General features: G+C 45.9%; 1 protein-coding gene across 2 annotated transcripts; it reads right to left on the reverse strand.

The window, feature by feature from the left end:
* Positions 1 to 3,267: 3,267 nt before the first annotated feature.
* On the reverse strand, positions 3,268 to 16,725 carry LOC309336609 (uncharacterized protein). Of its 2 annotated transcripts, XM_081852629.1 has the most exons (6): positions 15,946 to 16,725; positions 13,103 to 13,226; positions 10,939 to 11,021; positions 10,096 to 10,222; positions 9,023 to 9,103; positions 3,268 to 4,878 (listed from the first exon to the last, which is right to left on the reverse strand). In XM_081852629.1, exons 1-6 carry the CDS (start codon positions 16,597 to 16,599, stop codon positions 3,674 to 3,676), a joined length of 2,274 nt encoding a protein of 757 aa, XP_081708755.1. In that variant the 5' UTR covers positions 16,600 to 16,725; the 3' UTR covers positions 3,268 to 3,673. The 2 variants fall into 2 exon arrangements, with proteins under 2 accessions (XP_081708755.1, XP_081708756.1); XM_081852630.1 differs by lacking the exon at positions 9,023 to 9,103.
* Between the last annotated feature and the right edge of the window lie 1,784 nt (positions 16,726 to 18,509).

The raw sequence follows: 18,509 nt of genomic DNA on the forward strand, positions 1-18,509 counted from the left end.
TCTTCTTTTCTATTTGAGGTGTCTGATTTGGCAGAGAACGAGACTCTTGATCCCAGGGTTGTGGGTCTTAGCCCCATGTTGGGCAAATGTTTCCTGCACTGCAGGGGGTGGGACTAGATGACCCTCAGGGTCCCTCACAACTCTGCAATTCTAGGAAACCTGCCTCTCCCCACAATACTTTATGCAGCATAATTGGATTAATAGAGGAGTATAAAATGAACCCCTTCCCCCACGTCAGGCAGGATAGCTCCTTGCTCTGGAGACCTAAGACAGGAAGAAAAAGAAAAAGAAATTGAACAGGGCATCATCTTCAAATGCCCTCTGCAAATACAGCCTCACCATCTCCACACATTGTCAGAAGTAAACCTTGAGTGGGGCTTCTGCTCAGTTAAATGTGTTTTGAGTGGATGCATTAACGTTCCTTCTTCACAGGCTGGATTCTGTCTATCGGGGGCATCAAATGGGGTGTCCTCTTGATAGTGCTGGACTTCAACTTCCCTCCAACCCATCCAGCATGGCCAGGGGACAGAGAGGATGGGAGTTGCAGTCCGGCAGCTTCCAGAGGGGGCCCCATGGGCTGTGCTGCCCCATACATTACGCAGGGCACCTTCCCTGTGTTCCTGAGCCCCACCCCAAATATACAGTGCTCCCCCAAGGAGCGTCATTTCGCCACCAGGTGCATCTGATTTCTCTCCTGGGATACTAAGAGCTGGAACACCACATGCCTGTGGAACTGACCTCTCTCAAAGACCAGGCAGGACTCACTCTGGCTCCCCTATCAGGTCCGCTGATTACTGACCGGTGCAGCCTGTTCTCCCTTCCATGCATTTCCCACAGGGTGGTGGCAGATGTTGGAAAAAAGACATCTCTCCCCCCCCCACCTGCCTGAGAGCCGCCTCCCCTTGTTCCACCTCATATATCAGGGGTGGCCAACTCCCAAGAGACTGTGATCTACTCACAGTAGGGTTCAGAGAGAAGTTGTTGAGCTTTTTTTAGGGAGGAGGATGGAGAAAGGGGAACAGCCACTGACAGATCGCTAAGGAAACAAACAGCCTCACTGAGTAAACTCCATTCTGCAAATTGTGCAACAATGGAGGGTGGGACGAGGGGGCAGGGCAGGATTATATTTTACCAGCGCTAAGGAAAGGGATCCAGCAGTCGACCACAATCTACCAAAACATCCCGGGTATCTAGATCGCGATCGACCTGTTGGACATCCCTGCCCTATATGATGATGGCAACGTTTGTGTGTCATCATAATTTCCCCTGCAAGTCTTTGCTCACCCTGTTGAAGGACACCAAAGCAGCCCATTTGGTCCAGCGCCCAAGAGGGGCCACCCAGATACCTGTGGAAAACCTGCAAGCATGACCAGAGAGCAAAACCAGCCTTCCCAGCCGCGGCATCCAGCAACTGAGATTTAGAAGAAGAGGAGTTTGGATTTGATACCCCACTTTATCACTACACTAAGGAGTCTCAAAGCGGCTAACAATCTCCTTTCCCTTCCTCCCCCACAACAAACACTCTGTGAGGTGAGTGAGGCTGAGAGACTTCAGAGAAGTGTGACTAGCCCAAGCAGCTACATGTGGAGGAGCGGGGAAGCGAACCCGGTTCACCCAGATTACAAGTCCACCGCTCTTAACCACCGCACCACACTGGCTCTGCCTTCTGCCTCTGAACTGTGGAGGCGGAGCATAGCCATTTTGCTGAAGAGCTAATAACAGCCTAGTGCTCCATGAATTTGTCCCCAGCTCAGTAGGTGGAACATGATACAGTGGTACCTCAGGTTAAAGACACTTCAGGTTACAGATTCCTCTAACCCTGAAATAGGACCTTGGGTTAAGAACTTTGCTTCAGGATGAGAACAGAAATCGCAGCGCGGCAGCAGTGGGAGGCCCCTGGAATGCGAGCAAAAATCGCGCGCCAGAGGCCGCATTGGTGAAAGCACACCTCAGGATAAAAACGGTTTCAGCTTAAGAACGGACCTCCAGAATGAATTAAGTTCGTAACCAGAGGTACCACTGTAACTGGTTTCTTGAGGCAGCCGGAAAACAAATCAGGAAGGAGCAGGCCTCTCAAACACAACACAACATCTCTCAGCTCCAGCCTCCTTGAACTGTGGGAACAGAAAGTCAATCTTGGAGCTGCCATGCACTGGGTTCTGTGTGTGTGTGTGTGTGTGTGTGTGTGTGTGTGTGTGTGTGTGTGTGTCATCGTGCTGCCTTGGTGCTTTAGATGCAGGGACATCTTGCTCTGCCGTGTCTACACTGCGTGGCTGTGGCTCTCCTGGATTTCAGACCGGCACCTTTCCCAGTCCGAAATGGGAGATGCAAGGGATTGAACCTGGAAGCTTTTCCATGCCAAGCAGACACTGTTTCCCTGAGCTTCAGCTCTTCTGCATTTTTGAAGTAAGGCTCATGACCTTCTTTATACTATTCGTTTAACTTTCTGAAAACCCAACTAATCCCTATGTTAAGTGAAAAGCAATTAATAAGGAGTCCGACAAGTTCATATCCAAAAGTCACACTCAGAACAAGACCCCATTTAGAGCCCCAGAGAGGAACATGAATGATACAGACCAGTCACGATGTTACAACCACAAAACCAAGATGGCGTCATAAGAGTTGAACAGAAAACGGTCTCCTCTTACATTAAATGGTCTTCTTGACAAGGCAATGGCAATCCAGAGGCCCATCTAGTCCAGATTCCTCTTCTCCCAGTGGCCGATCAGGTGCCCCAGTGGGAAGCCCCGAAGAGGACCTGAGGGCAACACTCCTACTCTATCTTTCTCCACCCCCCCCAGGGATTCCCCACAACTGGAACTCAACTGGAACACTGCTGCCTTTGACAGTGGAGGCCCCACGTAGCCATTCCTGAATGTGTCTAGTCTTCTTTTAAAGCCAGCCAAGTTGTTGGCCTTCCCTGCCTCTTATGTGAGGGAATTCCACTTTCTTTGGCCAGTCCATAATGTACCACTATCCGGGGACTAAATAGACCTTTCACTTGATCCAGCAAGGGTCTCCTTATTTTCCCTGCCAAGTATGTAAAAAGAGAGTGGCATCCTATTTCTCTCATTTGTGGAGTTCACACTTCCACATCTGTACACTGTCACTGGGAGCTGTTCTCATTGTGGGTCTGTAGCTGCCCTTGTGATGTGTCCCTGGCCTTGGTTGGGAACCATCAAGTTGAGATACTTCATAATGGAGTCTAGAATATTTTGGGACTTAACGAATTAACTTGGGCTGGGGTATTTTTTTAAAAAATAGCTATTCACCAACAAAACACAATCCATTTTGTTATCAGCTGCAGTTGGTGCAACACAGACTCTTCAAAATAAACTTTCCTCCCACTCCATCCTTGAACCCCATTGTTTTTCTACTCAGATCATATATATCTTCTAGAATAATACCTATGACATCAAATGTTTCTCCTCCTTTTAAAAAAATCTTTTTCTGATAACAGAAAACATTCATCCGATTTCTATTTTTAATCTATTATTACTTTAACCGTCCTGCTGAACCAATTTACTTATTTCAGCCTATTTTCCCTAGGTTTCTCTGTTGTCATCTGCCTATGTCTCGTGACATAGATAAGGTTTGGCTTCTCCACTGCAAATCAGGATGTAACCAACACTTCTCCCTCTTCTTTCTGTGGAATGTGGCATTTTCAAGAATATTAGCTGGACGTATTCCCTAAATGAATTATCTGGTGTCTGATGAATGCCTTCTTCTGAATGAAGCTTTTCCCACACTCAGGACATTCATAAGGCTTCTCCTCCGCATGGGTCCTTTGGTGTTTGATCAGCGTATCTCGCCGAGAAAAGTTCTTCCCGCACTCAGGGCATTCGTGAGGCTTCTCTCCCGTGTGAATCTTCTGGTGGTCAATCAACCGGCAAGGATGATGGAAACTTTTCCCACACTCGGGGCATTCATAAGGCTTCTCCCCTGTGTGGGTTCTCTGGTGCTTGATCAGCGTATCGCGCCGGGAGAAGTTTTTCCCACACTCGGGACATTCATGCGGTTTCTCCCCTGTGTGCGTCTTCTGGTGTTCAATTAAGTTGCACGGGTGGTTGAAGTTTCTCCCGCAATCGGGGCACTCGTACGGCTTCTCCCCTGTGTGAGTCCTCCGGTGATTGAGTAAAGTATCTCTCCGGGAAAAGCTTTTCCCGCAGTCCGGGCATTCGTGAGGTTTCTCTCCCGTGTGGATCTTCTGGTGCCTCTTCAAATGGAGTTGCCACCGGAAGCCTTTCCCGCACTGGGAGCATTGATACGGCCTCTCTCCGGTGTGGATTCGCAGGTGACTCACCAAATTGGTCCTCTGGCTGAAGCTCTTCCCACAGTGGGAGCACTTGTGCGGTTTCTCCTGGGTGTGGATCCGTCGATGCCGCATCAGAGTCGCTCTGTAACTGAACCCCTTCCTGCACTCGGGACACTCGTATGGTTTCTCTTCCATGAGGCCGCTCTGATGGCGCCCCCAGATTTCTCGCTGGGGAAAGGGCTTCTCGCCCTCAGACCCTTCGCACAGTTCCTCTCCCAAGTGCCTCCTCTGGTGTTCAGCCAGGGCGGATCCTCGCTGGAAGCTCTCCCCACGCACGGGGCATTCGTAAGGACCTTCTTCTGCATTTAGCGTACCCAGACCCAAACTGTGCTGGTTGTTCCTCCCGTGATATGAGGAGAAGGGCTTTTCCACTCCAAACTGTGTTGTGTTTTCGCTAACGGGAACTTCTGGGAGATTGCTGTATTCCTTTGTTTCCTGGTACCCTTTGGACTCCTGCTTTTGCTCTGCAATCGCAGCTAAAAAAGGAACATTCCCCTGGGACATTTCCTCTGGCACAGCTTCCCCTGGGTGGGAACTCTCCATCTTGATCTCTCTCCTTTTACCTGCAAGTGGTGGTGAAACGAAAAACATTTTTTTAAAAAAAATTATTGAAACTAGATGCCCAAGGGAAACCCATACGCAAGATCTGAGCAGAAGAGCCCTCCCCTTCTAGAATCTCCAGCAACGGATATTCAGAAACAGTATTCTGTTAAAAAGGGACGCGGGTGGCGCTGTGGGTAAAACCTCAGCGCCTAGGACTTGCCGATCGCATGGTCGGCGGTTCGAATCCCCGTGGCGGGGTGAGCTCCCGTCGTTCGGTCCCAGCTCCTGCCCACCTACCAGTTCGAAAGCACCTCCGGGTGCAAGTAGATAAATAGGTACCGCTTTATAGCGGGAAGGTAAACGGCGTTTCTGTGTGCTGCGCTGGTGCCGGTTCGCCAGAGCAGCTTCGTCACACTGGCCACGTGACCCGGAAGTGTCTGCGGACAGCGCTGGCTCCCATGCCTCTAGAGTGAGATGAGCGCACAACCCTAGAGTCTGTCAAGACTGGCCCGTACGGGCAGGGGTACCTTTATCTTTACCTTTATTCTGTTAAAGCCCTCCAGGTTTAATATTAATTAATAATAATAATCAAGATAGTACCAAGCAATCATATCTTGGGAAAGAGCCCCATAACTCGGGTGCCACCATGTAAAAGGCTCTGTCTCCAGTGGCAAAGCATGTGCATTGCGGGCAGAAGGTCTCATCCCATAGGACCACTGGTCCATTGAGGTCAGCATTTCCTCCACTGACTGGCAGTGGCTCTGCAGGGTCTTCAGGCAAGGGCATTGCTAGCCATACCTGGAGATGTGCTGGCCAGGGATGATGGGAGTTGTAGTCTTAAATGGACAGAGGGCACCAGGTGGGCAAGACTGGAAGGGGCTGTTTCAATCTCAAGTTCTTTGCCAGCAGGCTAAAAATGAATTAAGTTAAAATTAGCAAGCAGACTTTTAGGAGTTTTCTTCACGGAATCAAGTCGAGAGGACTAAAATCAAGTCGAGGGGACTAAACCAGAACTCCTGTGGATTTAGAGCTGCAGATTTTTTTTTCCAATTCAAAAATATCAAGGAAGCCTATGAATGAAAATGGTACCACAACATACTAGGTGTTTGTGTGTGTAAAAAGCTACTTTACAACTTCTGCCAACTATGATCAGAACCAAGAAAACATCCCAGATGTTGGATCCATAGTCCCTGCTACCCTTTAACAAAAAATTAAGGGAGACCTGTTTTATTAACTGAATTACACCTTAGCATTCGCCCCTTTAATAAAACAGGACTTCAAATCCTTCATGGGTTCTTCATTCGTAAGTGACATGTGACTGATCACCAGAGCCCCTTATCCAGACTCCACAGAGACAGTCGCTGCTCTTTTAATTAGACATGGATTTAACATGCCCCAAACTTTTCTTCTTTTTTTGCAGAGAAAGGCAATACTAAGGATGACTGTCCTCTCTTCACAACCCCCTGATGACTTGGCCAAGTGAGCAAAAATGGCTGTTTGTTCCACAGATAATTTTGGGGGGTGAACTTCTGCATTATCAGGAAACTTAAGAAATCTACACTGAACAATTACACTTATCAGGGGATCCTGATTATCACTGTCTACTCCTGCCACAGATTCCTGAAGGGAGTATCTCTATCACTTCCGGGTTAGTGCCTCTGGCAATGGCGGAGCTCCTCCGTTCGGGAGGAACTCGCTCCGTGGAAAGCTGGGTCTGAACCGCCACGGCGAAGGCGGAGACCCTTGGAAATCACAGGCGGAAGAGCCTGTGAACTTGGGATTCGGCTGGAACCTTTTGCGCCCCCCCTACTCACGGGGAGACCCGGTATCGGGAATCCGGAGCAACGTGGGGTGAGCGGCGCGGTGCTTTGAATCGACCGCTTCTTTCACGGAGTGAAGCCGCATTGCTGCTGCCGGAGAGCGCTGACTTTTTCCTGTGGACAATTGGATTTTAAACAACAACCCGTGAGAAGATCGGAAAATTGGATCTCTAAATACTTCAATTTGGCATCGAACGGGGAAGGCTCAAAACAGGAAGTCCGCCTCCCCTTCTTGTGAATAGACTGAAGCAAAGTATTCGTAAGCTAAGGTTTCGGAAAGCTTTATGTAAAGGATCAAATTTCCATTGATTGAGACTATAAAACCCTCCCTTGGAAGCAGGGGAAGAGGGTGGAAACTTTGACCAAGTGTGCCTGCAGGAGAGAGTGGAAAATTAAACTACCACATCTCTGAACCTGGGAATGGGCTGCAAAAAGAAAAGAAAAAAAAGGAAAAAGTCCATTGACAGTGAACAGTACATATTTGACAGCTAGCTACAAGAGAAAGATACTGTTTCTATTGTCCGCTTCTGCGGACAAAGTAACTGAAAACTGATACTATTTTTCACCTTTTCACTGATACTATTTTTCACCTTTGGAACTGTGTTGGAAAGGACTGAGTTTTTGAAACTGTTACAAGAGTGGAGTAGAGTCACCCAGCTGCAAGATAAGGACTGTGAGAAATCAGAATTTGACCTTGAACATCCCAAGAATGTTGGTTAGGGAAGATTTAGTGTCTGCACTTTATAAGACAAATTATTTGCTGGAAAAGCTTTATAAACAGATAGATGCTATGGCCACTAATGTTGTCATCTTGGGATCAAAAGTGGGTATCAACACAGAAGTTGTCAAGTATCCGGCACAGGAATTTATCATGACTGAACAAATCGTTGAGAAGGAGAAGGAGAAAGTTGCTGTGGTCGAGCCTAGAGTAATACAGGGGGGAGCCTTGACCTTGCTGATGCAAATTGAGGATTACAAATTGAGGCCCTTTATGACTGAAACTAGGAAAAGCCAGATTTTGAAGATTGGAGCCTGGCCTGGTCTGGAAAAGGAAAGCTGGAGAGATTCCCTAATGTAGGGATCAATTGACTTTTGGGATATGGAGCTAGGTCAAGAGGAGATTGGAGCTTTTGGGACATTTGGATTTGGAGGATCTTTGAAACAAGATTTGGAACGCTTTATGGATCCTAGCTTTAACTATGGAAATCTGGCTGCCCTATTAAGAAGGAATAAAGGCATTGTTGGGATAGAGCTCCCCCGAGATCTGCTTTTTAGCACTAAAGATTATGAAGAAGACCGGCAGAAGGGACGTGAAGGAGAGTTAAGAGCCTCGGATATAAGATCTCCAGGTTGATGGACTTTTTGGAGTTGACAGAAGGGACGGCAGAGGCCGAGACCAGGGAGAGGAGACGGTGGAAGAAGATTGGGAATTTAAAGTTTTTATTTGGAAATCTTGTAAAATTTAATGAGGGAGAGAAAAATCGTGGATTGAAATTCTTATGACCCTAGTGGAAATGTTTTAAGAGTTTAAGTTTAAATAGATATATTAATTTTAAGGAGAAAAAGAGGGAAAGGATTTGATGAAATACTTAATTGAACTAGAATACAAAAAAGGGAGGTGGGAGGAGGTCAAGGAATCAAGCAAATGAAAGATATACTATGTGAAGGTTTGATATGTTTTTTGCTTTTGTTTTTCTTCTCTCTTTGATCTTTTTCTTGTTTCTCTTTTTTTTCTTACTTGTATGGTATTTTTTTTAATGTGATGCATTGTTTTGTTTTTTGTTTAATTTGGTGTTTTTCTGTTTTATTTGTAACCTTTAAAACCCTAGTAAATATTATTTTTTTAAAAAAAATGAAGGGAGTCTCTCTAACTTTGGGTTATAAGTATGGAAAAAGAGCTCTGCTGGAGCAGCCAAAGGCCCATGGAGCCCAACATCCTCTTCTTCCGGGGGCCGACAACACCCTCCCCACTTGTGATTCTCAGCAATGGGCATTCAGAGGCATCTCCCCCCCCCGTCCCCCCCCCAGCACAGGTGAGAAACAGGGTCATCCTCCATGAACTTGTCCTAAGGCCAGCCAAATTCGTGGCCACAGTTCTCTTTTGTGGCAGCAAATCCCACTGTTTAACGATGCAGCGTGTGAAGAAGTCCTTTCTCATGTCAGTCCTGAATCTTTAAAGGTATTTTTTAGCCTGGGGGGGGAGCAGTCGGGGAGGTATCGGCTGTGGCCCTTGCCATAGCACAGTGGCCCCCGGCAGCTGCCGAAGAAGGTCAGGGGTCAGCAGCACCCAGAGCTCTTCTTAAACTGCAAGCATCACCCAGCAGATTTCACCAGCCTCCTTTACCTGGCTCTGGTTCCTGCAAGAACATCTTTTCTCCTTTTTCCGATTGGAAGGAAAGGTCTAGTTTGGGAATCAGAAGCCCGTCTGGGGATGGGAGGAAAGAGAGAGAATGATTATTATTTGCAGAATCTGGATCCAAATAATATTCCTGGAATTTAGTCTTTCTGGACAATGGACACATTTCTTTTCAACATTTTCATCCCCCTTCTTAAAAAAAAAACAAAAGCAAGAGATAAATATGAAAAAAACCACAGAAAATTAAACAGTTATATACTGCTGTGCTATAACTCGTATTTATTTCTTAGTTGATTGACATGCAGAACAGGGCTTATGAAGTAGTGATATTTATTTTGGTTTGTGGTTTTCAGTGGGTATAGATTTATGGACTAAGTTGTTGCATTTTTATCTCCTTATGTAAGAATTAAAAAGAAAAATTAACAGATTGTTTTCATAAACAGTATCCCAGCAGAGTGCATTTAAATCATTCAGTACACACATATGTACGTACGTGGATACATACATTCACCCAAAGGACACATTTTTATTGTTTATGGGACACAACCTAGCCAAAATTAAGCATCTTTTAAATCCCACTAATTTCAAAGGGAAGAAACCTAAGCTGCACTCCCAAACTTTGTTTATTGGGCAGTAAGACTCACTGGAGACACAAGACTTGCCTCTAAGTAAACAGGAGATTCCACTGTACGGCGCATGCTTGAATCGTAGCCAATGGGCCCTGGTAGAGTTGAGTATGAAAAGAAAGTGCTGCCGTCTCCCCAGTGGGGCTGACCCCTTGGAAATACGCCTAGGATTGCAGCCTGAAATGTTTCTGGGGTTTGCTGCAATCCTCACCCCACTTACGTGGGAGTAAGCACCCCCAGGACTTACTTCTGAGTAAACATAATTAGGGCTGAAGCACTAGGCCAGCTATGGGGAACCTTCGACCCTCAGATGTTGCTGAACTACAAATCCCATCATCCTTGGCCATCAGCCACGCTTGCTGGGGCTGATGGGAGATGTGGCTCAGCCCCACCTGGAGGACCATAGATTCCCTACGCTGAAACGCCATTCCTTACCCAGAGAGCCCACAATGCCACAGTTCTCCTCTTTGACTTGCCAGAACATCGTCTTCTGGCCTGGCTGTGTCAAGGATGCCTCCTCCTTGCCGAAAGGCCCCTCCTTCTCCTTGGCGCTCGCTGGGCCCTGAAACAGCCAAACATCCCCCACTCAGGTTCTGCCATCCTAGAAAACGCCATTTAAATATGGACGCCCAAGACCTCACACATGCTCCTACTCCTGATTTCGCAATGCCAAGCCATGTAAAATCGCAGCCCCCAGTCCCATCCCTAAGCAGCTACTGAGAGGCAGTCTGGTGTAGTGGTTAGAGTTAGAGTGTGGGACCAGGACCTGGGAGGCCAGGGTTCAAATCCCCACTCGGGCCTGAAGCTCACTGGTGACCTTGAGCCAGTCACAGGCTCTGCCTAGCCCACCTCACAGGGTGGTTGTTCTGGGGATTATAAGAAGAAGAGGGGAACCTGGAGCTCCTTGACATAAAGGTGGGATATAAAGCACTCCATTGTGGGCCCAATTTTATGGAACTCCCTTCCAGGTTGCGGTCAGACAGGCCCTTCTCCCTATTGAACTTACTGAAGACATTATTATTATTATTATTATTATTATTATTATTATTATTATTATTATTACTATTATTATTCTAGCAGGCTTATTTTATAATTTCCACTCTTTCTCGTTGTACTGTATGGAATACTTTGCACACTGCTTAGAAGCAATGGCAATCAAGCGGTATAGAAATGGTTGAGACAAATGCTCAGGTGTGCTCTGATCCTTAGCTCATCGTTTACATTCGCCCTGCTCAAGGGAACACCCCAGGCCTGCCGCTAAGTGAGATGTCCACTTACCTCAGTCAGCCCAGCTTCGGCCACTTCCAGTCCCTCAGGAGGAAGCAAGGAACAGGGGTGAATTTGGAGCGTCGTTCCGTTGGCTGTGAGGGACAGAAGAGAGGAAGACGACTGGCTCAGGGACAGGACACAAGCATTGCATGAAGATCCCACTCTCCCTCCCTGGCACCTCCAGTTAAAAAGCAGTCAAGTAGCAGATGATGGCAAAAGTCCTCTGCTGCAAGACCCCCTGAGAGATGCCACCAGTCTGTCATTTTGGATTTAGAAGGTTTTAATAATGTATTTGGGTGGCATGCATATTTGTGGTATGATAAGGTCAAAGCACATAAAGCATTTAAAAACCATATTGTCAGGAGAGCATTGTTCAATGTTTGGATAAGATACAAAGATTTACTTGAAAATAAAACCCCAAGGTGGCTGTCACCGATGGAAGCAAAGGCTCTGAAAAAGCTCAATATGGAGGCCAAATGGCCGAAATATTGGGAGATTTTGGAACAAGAGGGAGATAGATTAAAACTGCAGAGTTTTGAAAAACTAAAAAACAAAGTGCGAGACTGGCTTCATTACTATCAAATAATGGAGGCTTACTTGGACAAGAAAATTGGCTTCCAGGTGGAAAAATCAAAATTGGAAATAGAACTGTTAGATTCCCCAAACTAAGATTCTGTCAAGAATGTATAACTTGCTGTTGAAATGGAACACTCAGGATGAAACGGTGAAATCAGCTATGATAAAATGGGCACAAGATGTTGGACACAACATTATGTTTGCTGACTGGGAACAGTTATGGACCACAGGTATGAAATTCACGGCATGTAATGCCTTAAGAGAGAATATTATGAAAATGATATACAGGTGGTACATGACACCAGTCAAGCTTGCAAAAATCTATCATTTGCCCGATAATAAATGTTGGAAAGTAAAGAAAATGAAGGTACATTCTTTCACCTTTGGTGGACGTGCCCAAGGACTAAGGCTTTCTGGGAGATGGTTTATAACGAAATGAAAAAGGTATTTAAATATACTTTCTTGAAAAAACCAGAGGCCTTTCTCCTAGGCATGGTCGGCCAATTGGTGCCAAAGAAGGATAGAACTTTCTTTATGTATGCTACAACAGCAGCAAGAATACTTATTGCAAAGTATTGGAAGACACAAGATTTACCCACCCTGGAAGAATGGTAGATGAAGGTTATGGACTATATGGAATTGGCGGAAATGACTGGCAGAATACGAGACCAGGGAGAAGAGTCGGTGGAAGAAGATTGGAAGAAATTTAAAGACTACTTATATAAATACTGCAAAATTAATGAATGTTAGAATGATGTTGGAATGAAGTTAAGTGGTTTTTAGCAGCAATGTTATAAAGGAATATGTAAAAATGGATTGTTATTAGGTGAGAATGCAAAGTTATAATACATCAAGGTAAAAGATTAAGATAAAAACAAGGAGGGAAAGGATTTGCTGAATTAACTAACTGAATTGGAATACAAAAAAAGGAAGGTGTGAGGAGGTCAGAGAAACAAGCAAATGAAAAACAAGACATGAAGAGATTGATTTGTTTTTAATCGTTTTTACTTTGTATTTTTTCTCTCTTCTTTTTTTTTCTTATTTTGTAACCTTTTTGAAACTTTTTGAAACTTTAATAAATATCTTTTTTTTAAAAAAAAGAGAGAGATGCCACCAGTCAAGACCGGGAATTGGCCAGGTCCTTTGCGGACTTATTTTCTGGCTTCTGGGGTGCTTCAAGCAGGAGTAGATACACATCTTGGGTGGCATTCAGTGAAACGTATGCCAACTCGAGGTTTAGGTCTAGCACAAGGAGACTTTGCCCCCTTCCTCCCCTTCCTGCCCACCCAGATCTGCTAGGGAAGGTCAGGGGGAAACCCAGAACAGATTTGGGGAGAGGAGAGGGGGAGAACGTTCCGCCACACAAGGAAGGCTCTTCAGAGTCTCAGGAAAACAGGATGCCCATCCCATTCAAGTGCCAAGTTGAAAGAAACAACACACAGAGGGAGATCTTCTGGGTGTATGATATGCAGTTACGACATTCCCTCACCCTGGAGAATCCGCCAAAATCTTGAACCTGCTTACAGGTCCTCTGGAAGACCTCCTCCCAATGCCTGATGGAGTTTTATCCGGTAAACATTTAAAAATAAAGCCTTACCCGGCAAAATCATGTCCTCATCGCATTTCAGTGCTGTGGTGTCCACGTAGCTTTGTCTCTGGGAGTTGTCTGGTGAAGCCTCATCTGTCTCAAGGGGCCTGGTGGCTGTCCCCTGAGATGGCATCTGAAACAGAGAGGAAGTCAACGCTGCCCTAAGCCAAAGTCCCTCAGCCGCATCCTAGTTTCCCTAGCGGAATGGCTTGTGCAAAAGAAGGTGCAGAAAGTCGACAAGCTTGTGGGGGCAAACGACCACCAGCGCTGATCACCCTGCTAGCTAAATTCTCACAGGCTGCCAGTCAGCTCCTGGGCCAAGTTCAAGGTCCCATATACCAAAAACCAGAGAGGGGCTTATGCCTCATACACCACGAGATCCCTGCAGTCTGTGGGTGTGTCTCTTCTGCACATCCCAAAAATCTCAGAAGCCCTTTCACACAGTGACTCTGAGCAGGGCCTTGAGAGTGGCTGCCCCTCTTCTATGAAATATCGTTCCTGTTGAGATGTGAAAGGCACTCTCTGCACTTTCTGGAGACATTTTTGCTCCAACAGGCTGCATAAATAGCTCTTTACCACAAGGGTCCACTTGGGATGGTTTTTAATGTATTTGCTGTTCTTGAGATTTAAAACTGTTTTCAATTGCGTGTCAATTGCCTTGAAACGGTGGTTTAGTGAGGCAATTAATAAATCGATGGTAATAATAATAATGGTTCCCTTGACAGATTCCTGCAGCCCACATACTTCCAAACTTTGGGGGGGGGGCATCGCCCCTTTCGGTTCTATAAATGCAACCTCTTGAAATATTAGAAAAAGATGGAGACAATTGGAAATTGCAGAGTTTGGAGAAAATGAAGGATAAGGTGCGAGACTGGTTACATTATGCTCAGATTAAAGAAGTTTTTAAAAATGACAAAAAGTTAGGGTTCCAGGTGGAGAAATCGAAGTTAGAAACAGAATTGTTAGAACCAAAGACCAAGGTACTATCTAGAATGTATAACTTGCTGCTAAAATGGAATACACAAGACGAAATGGTTAAATCGGCTATGATAAAATGGGCACAGGACATTGGGCATAACATTATGTTTGAGGACTGGGAAAGGTTGTGGACCACTGGGCTGAACTTCACCGCATGTAATGCTCTGAAGGAAAATGTAATGAAAATGATATATAGATGGTACATGACCCCAGTTAAACTTGCCAAAATATACCATTCGTCTGATAATAAATGTTGGAAATGCAGAGAAAATGAAGGAACATTCTTTCACCTCTGGTGGACATGCCCTAAGGTGAAGGCCTTCTGGGAAATGATATATAATGAGCTGAAAAAGGTATTTAAGTATACCTTCACAAAGAAACCAGAGGCCTTCCTTCTGGGTATTGTCGGCCAGAAGGTGTTAAAGAAGGATCAAACATTTTTTATGTATGCAACAACGGCAGCAAGGATTCTCATTGCAAAAAACTGGAAAACTCAAGATCTACCCACACTGGAAGAGTGGCAGATGCAGCTGATGGACTATATGCAACTGGCCGAGATGACCGGCAGAATCCGTGATCTGGGAGAAGAGGAGGAAGACTGGGAGAAATTCAAGATGTATCTACAAAAACATTGTAATTTGGTTGAATCTTAAGAAGGATGCTGGATTATAAAAAACTGGCCACCACTAAACTAGATTTAAATTTGATGATAAGTGAGACTAAAGAAAATATAAATTTTTTTGGAAGAAGTGCTAGATTATATTTGAATGAGTGGACATGAGATTGTAAACAAGTTGATAATTTGTTTGGAAAAAAATTTTAACGATGTAAATGGGAGCGGGAGACGTGAGGGAGTCCAAAGAAGTGATGAAATTGTTGTAATAGAAGTAAGATCGTTTATTATGTGTGCATTTATATTTAAAAACCTTAATAAATATTTATAAAAAATAAATAAATAAATGCAACCTCTTGCCCCCTACCCTATAAAAAGCATTATTCAGAACAGCGGTCTGAACAGCCCACTACGGAAGGTAACAGCATAATACAGTGGTACCTCGGGTTACAGACGCTTCAGGTTACAGAATCCACTAACCCAGAAATATTACCTTGGGTTAAGAACTTTGCTTCAGGATGAGAACAGAAATCGTGCTCTGGCGGTGCGGCAGCAGCAGGAGGCCCCATTAGCTAAAGTGTTAGCTCAGGTTAAGAACTGTTTCAGGTTAAGAACGGACCTCCAGAACGAATTAAGTTCTTAACCTGAGGTACCACTGCAAAATCCAAAAAGTTCATGATTAATTGCACATTTATTCAGCATCCAGTTGAAACTACCGTATTTTTTGCACCATAACACTCACTTTTTTCCTCCTAAAAAGTAAGGGGGAATATCTGTGTGTGTTATGGAGGGAATGCCTACAGGTGGCATGCCTACGGATTTTCCTCCTCTAAAAACTATGTGCGTGTTATGGTCAGGTGCGTGTTATAGAGCGAAAAATACGGTATTTTAGTTTAATGAGTGCAACAAAACTGGTGAACTTGTTCCAGTGATGCCAGCTTTACCAAGTCTGGTAGTCAGTTCCATCGCCAGCTCCCCACTGCCTCTTAGTGCCCCCCCCATGTCATGCCCCCTCCCCTTTCCCAGGGGGCAGTACTGCCCACTTTGAGAAGCACTGCTTTAAACACAAGCATGAGCACCTTAAATTAACCCCAGAAACAACCTGGCAGCCAATGCAGCTGTTTTAGGGGTTCTGTGAGTACCAGCGGAAACCCTACCCGGGGATCTGGCTGCTAGTCGTCTCTGAGGGCAGCCCCACACACAGCACACGGCAACAACCCAATCCGGAAGTCCCTGGAGAAATTGGATTAAGCGCTCTGACCTGCCACTTCCACATCTCAGCTTTCAGGAAATCCTCCGCCAGGGCCACAGCTTGGGCGCAGCTCTCTGGCCCCTCTTCCCTGACCCAGCCCTGCAGCTCCTGAGGAAGGATGGCCAGGAACTGCTCCAGGACCAGCAGGTCCACGATCTGCTCCTTGGTGCGTCTCTTCGGCTTCAGCCACCGGTGGCACAGCTCCCGCAGCTGCCTATAAACCCTCTGGGGGTCTCCGGCCTTCTGGTAGCAGAACTGCCTGAAGTCCCGGCGCTGCGCCTCCATCGTCACAGCATCCTCCCGCAAGACAGCGGCCTTCACTTTCCCATAATCTTCCCTGTCAGCGGCTTCCAGTCTACCCAAAGCCTGTTCAGCAGAGCTGCTCAGTGCAGGCCGGAGCCGGCCCACCCATTCTCCTCTGGGCCATTGGCAGGCTTCGGCGATTTGCTCAAAGGAGGAGAGGAAAGCTCGGACGTTGTCCCGCTGTGTGTCTTCCAGAGGAACTGGGTTGCCCCACGCCCTCAAGAACTCCTCAGGACGGTGCAACCCCTTCCGCTCTTCTTTGCCTGACCACTCCAGATTCCCCTTCACGCCTTTGGGTAGGTCCCCTCCTGCTTCCGTTCTCTCTTCTAGTTCTGGACTTGCAGGGTTTGGTTGCTCCATTTTCAGCTCCAGAGCAAGCAGAGGTGACCACCCAAGTTTGGAGTGATTCCTGGTCTAAGCCGATTGACTTGACCCTCTGGTTTTGTAGACAGGATGGGCTCGGCTTGGGGATCACAGGCAGTTGTGTCCTCACACAGCCCTGGTTTGCACGATGGGGAAGCTCTTCCTACAAGAAAAACAAAAAGTGACACATACACAACTTCACCTTCCTACATGGCAATCTTATTTATTTATAATTATATGGCAAGGATTACTTGGATTCAAGATGAGTTAAGGAAGTTCAGACAACGACGTTTGTGTCTCCCTCATGCCTCCAGCATTAGTGTTATCAAAGCTAATAACGACAACCCGCATCTTATACTCCTTTTAAATGTTTTCGTGTCAGGGGTGGGGAGAGGAGAGGTATTGGTTTGGAGTGAAGTTCCAGTTTTTATCGTTTATTTTGTGCTACTATACTGTATTTTTATGTCGTGAACCGCTCCGAGATCTGCAGGTGAAGGGAGCCATGCAATTTTTAAATAATAATAATAATAGCAACAGTAGTAAAAAATAAAAATAATAGCGGCAACAGCTTGGATTCCCAGACAGAGGCAGATGTTGGCCTTTCAAATTTCAGCAGCGCTCTTTGCGAGGCCAAAATTCTGCACACCCCCTGCGCCTCTGCGATCCTATGACTCTATATGAGGCAGATTTCCACGTTCCCATAAAACGTGTGGCTTGCTCAAATCTGCCTGGAAGCGACACTTCTCCGATCTTTCGGGATATTGTTCCTTTAAGGTCCCAGATTATCAGCCCTCCTTCCAAGGAAGGGGACCCCCATGCAGTCAGAGACCTGGACACCCCCCTTACTGGGTTTTTTTTGGGGGGGGTGTCGTGGTGGGCTGCAGCTTTCTGCCACTCACCCTCCTCTGATGTCTCCATTTCTGGATCTCCATCTTTCTTTTGCACAAAGACCTTTTTGGGGAGGAAAAATATATATCATTTTTTTTAAAAAAAAAAGACAGACTTACCTCTCCCGCAGCCATTCAGAAGCAAAACTCCCTGCAAGAAGAGGAAGCGGTCTTTCTTTGTGGGGGGGAATCCCCACTGACACCCCCACCCGCTTCTCGCGTTTCTGCATTGCTCCCGGGAAGCCCAGATTTTAACCCTTTCGAGTGTTTCAGGGAAAACAAACCCCCCGGAAACAGCGGCCGCGCGAGGGGAGCAACGAAGGGTCCTGGGTCCTGCCAGACTTCGCATTTCTCCCTCCATTCTGCCACCCTCTTCCCACAATTTTTCCGGACACGAAGTAGTGATGGAGGAAATGTCCTCCTCCCCATCCCGCAGCTTCATTTATTTGTGTCAGTCTGCTGCAAAAGGGCACAGGAGCAGAGGGAGGGGTGGAAGTTGGCAAACCCCTAACACCATGTTTTCCAGGGTGAAGTCTTTTTCTGGTGGTTTTATCTGTCTTTTTTAAAAAGCGTTTTTCTTCTTGTTGTTTTTTTAAGGTGCTGTTTGAGTCAAGCGCTGCAAAGGGCACAGGAGCAGAGGGGAAAGTTGGCAGCTCCTAGCGTCAAGTTCGCTACAGAGAAAGCAGATTAGAGACTGTCCATGGCAGGGACAGAACTGCTCCTGGTTTGGTTTTTAATTGACTTGGGAGGTTTTAAAATTAAGATCGGGATGTTAATTAGTTAAAACTATTACCCCCCCAAAAAAATGCCACCACTTAACACCAGCAAAAAATCAATCAATCAATAATCCAAGGTCAGCTGATGTACTTTGTTTTTAAAATAAAAATTGTTGAAAGCAACTGTAAAACAGACAAATTCATATTTATCGATTTAGCTTGTGAATTCATTACCAACAAATATTCTCTAGCTGACAAACACAGTGAAACAGACAAAATCAAGACCTAGTCTTGCAATAATAAA

Source organism: Podarcis erhardii, assembly GCF_964252035.2.
Source record: "Podarcis erhardii genome assembly, chromosome: 2".
Classification (NCBI taxonomy): domain Eukaryota; kingdom Metazoa; phylum Chordata; class Lepidosauria; order Squamata; family Lacertidae; genus Podarcis; species Podarcis erhardii.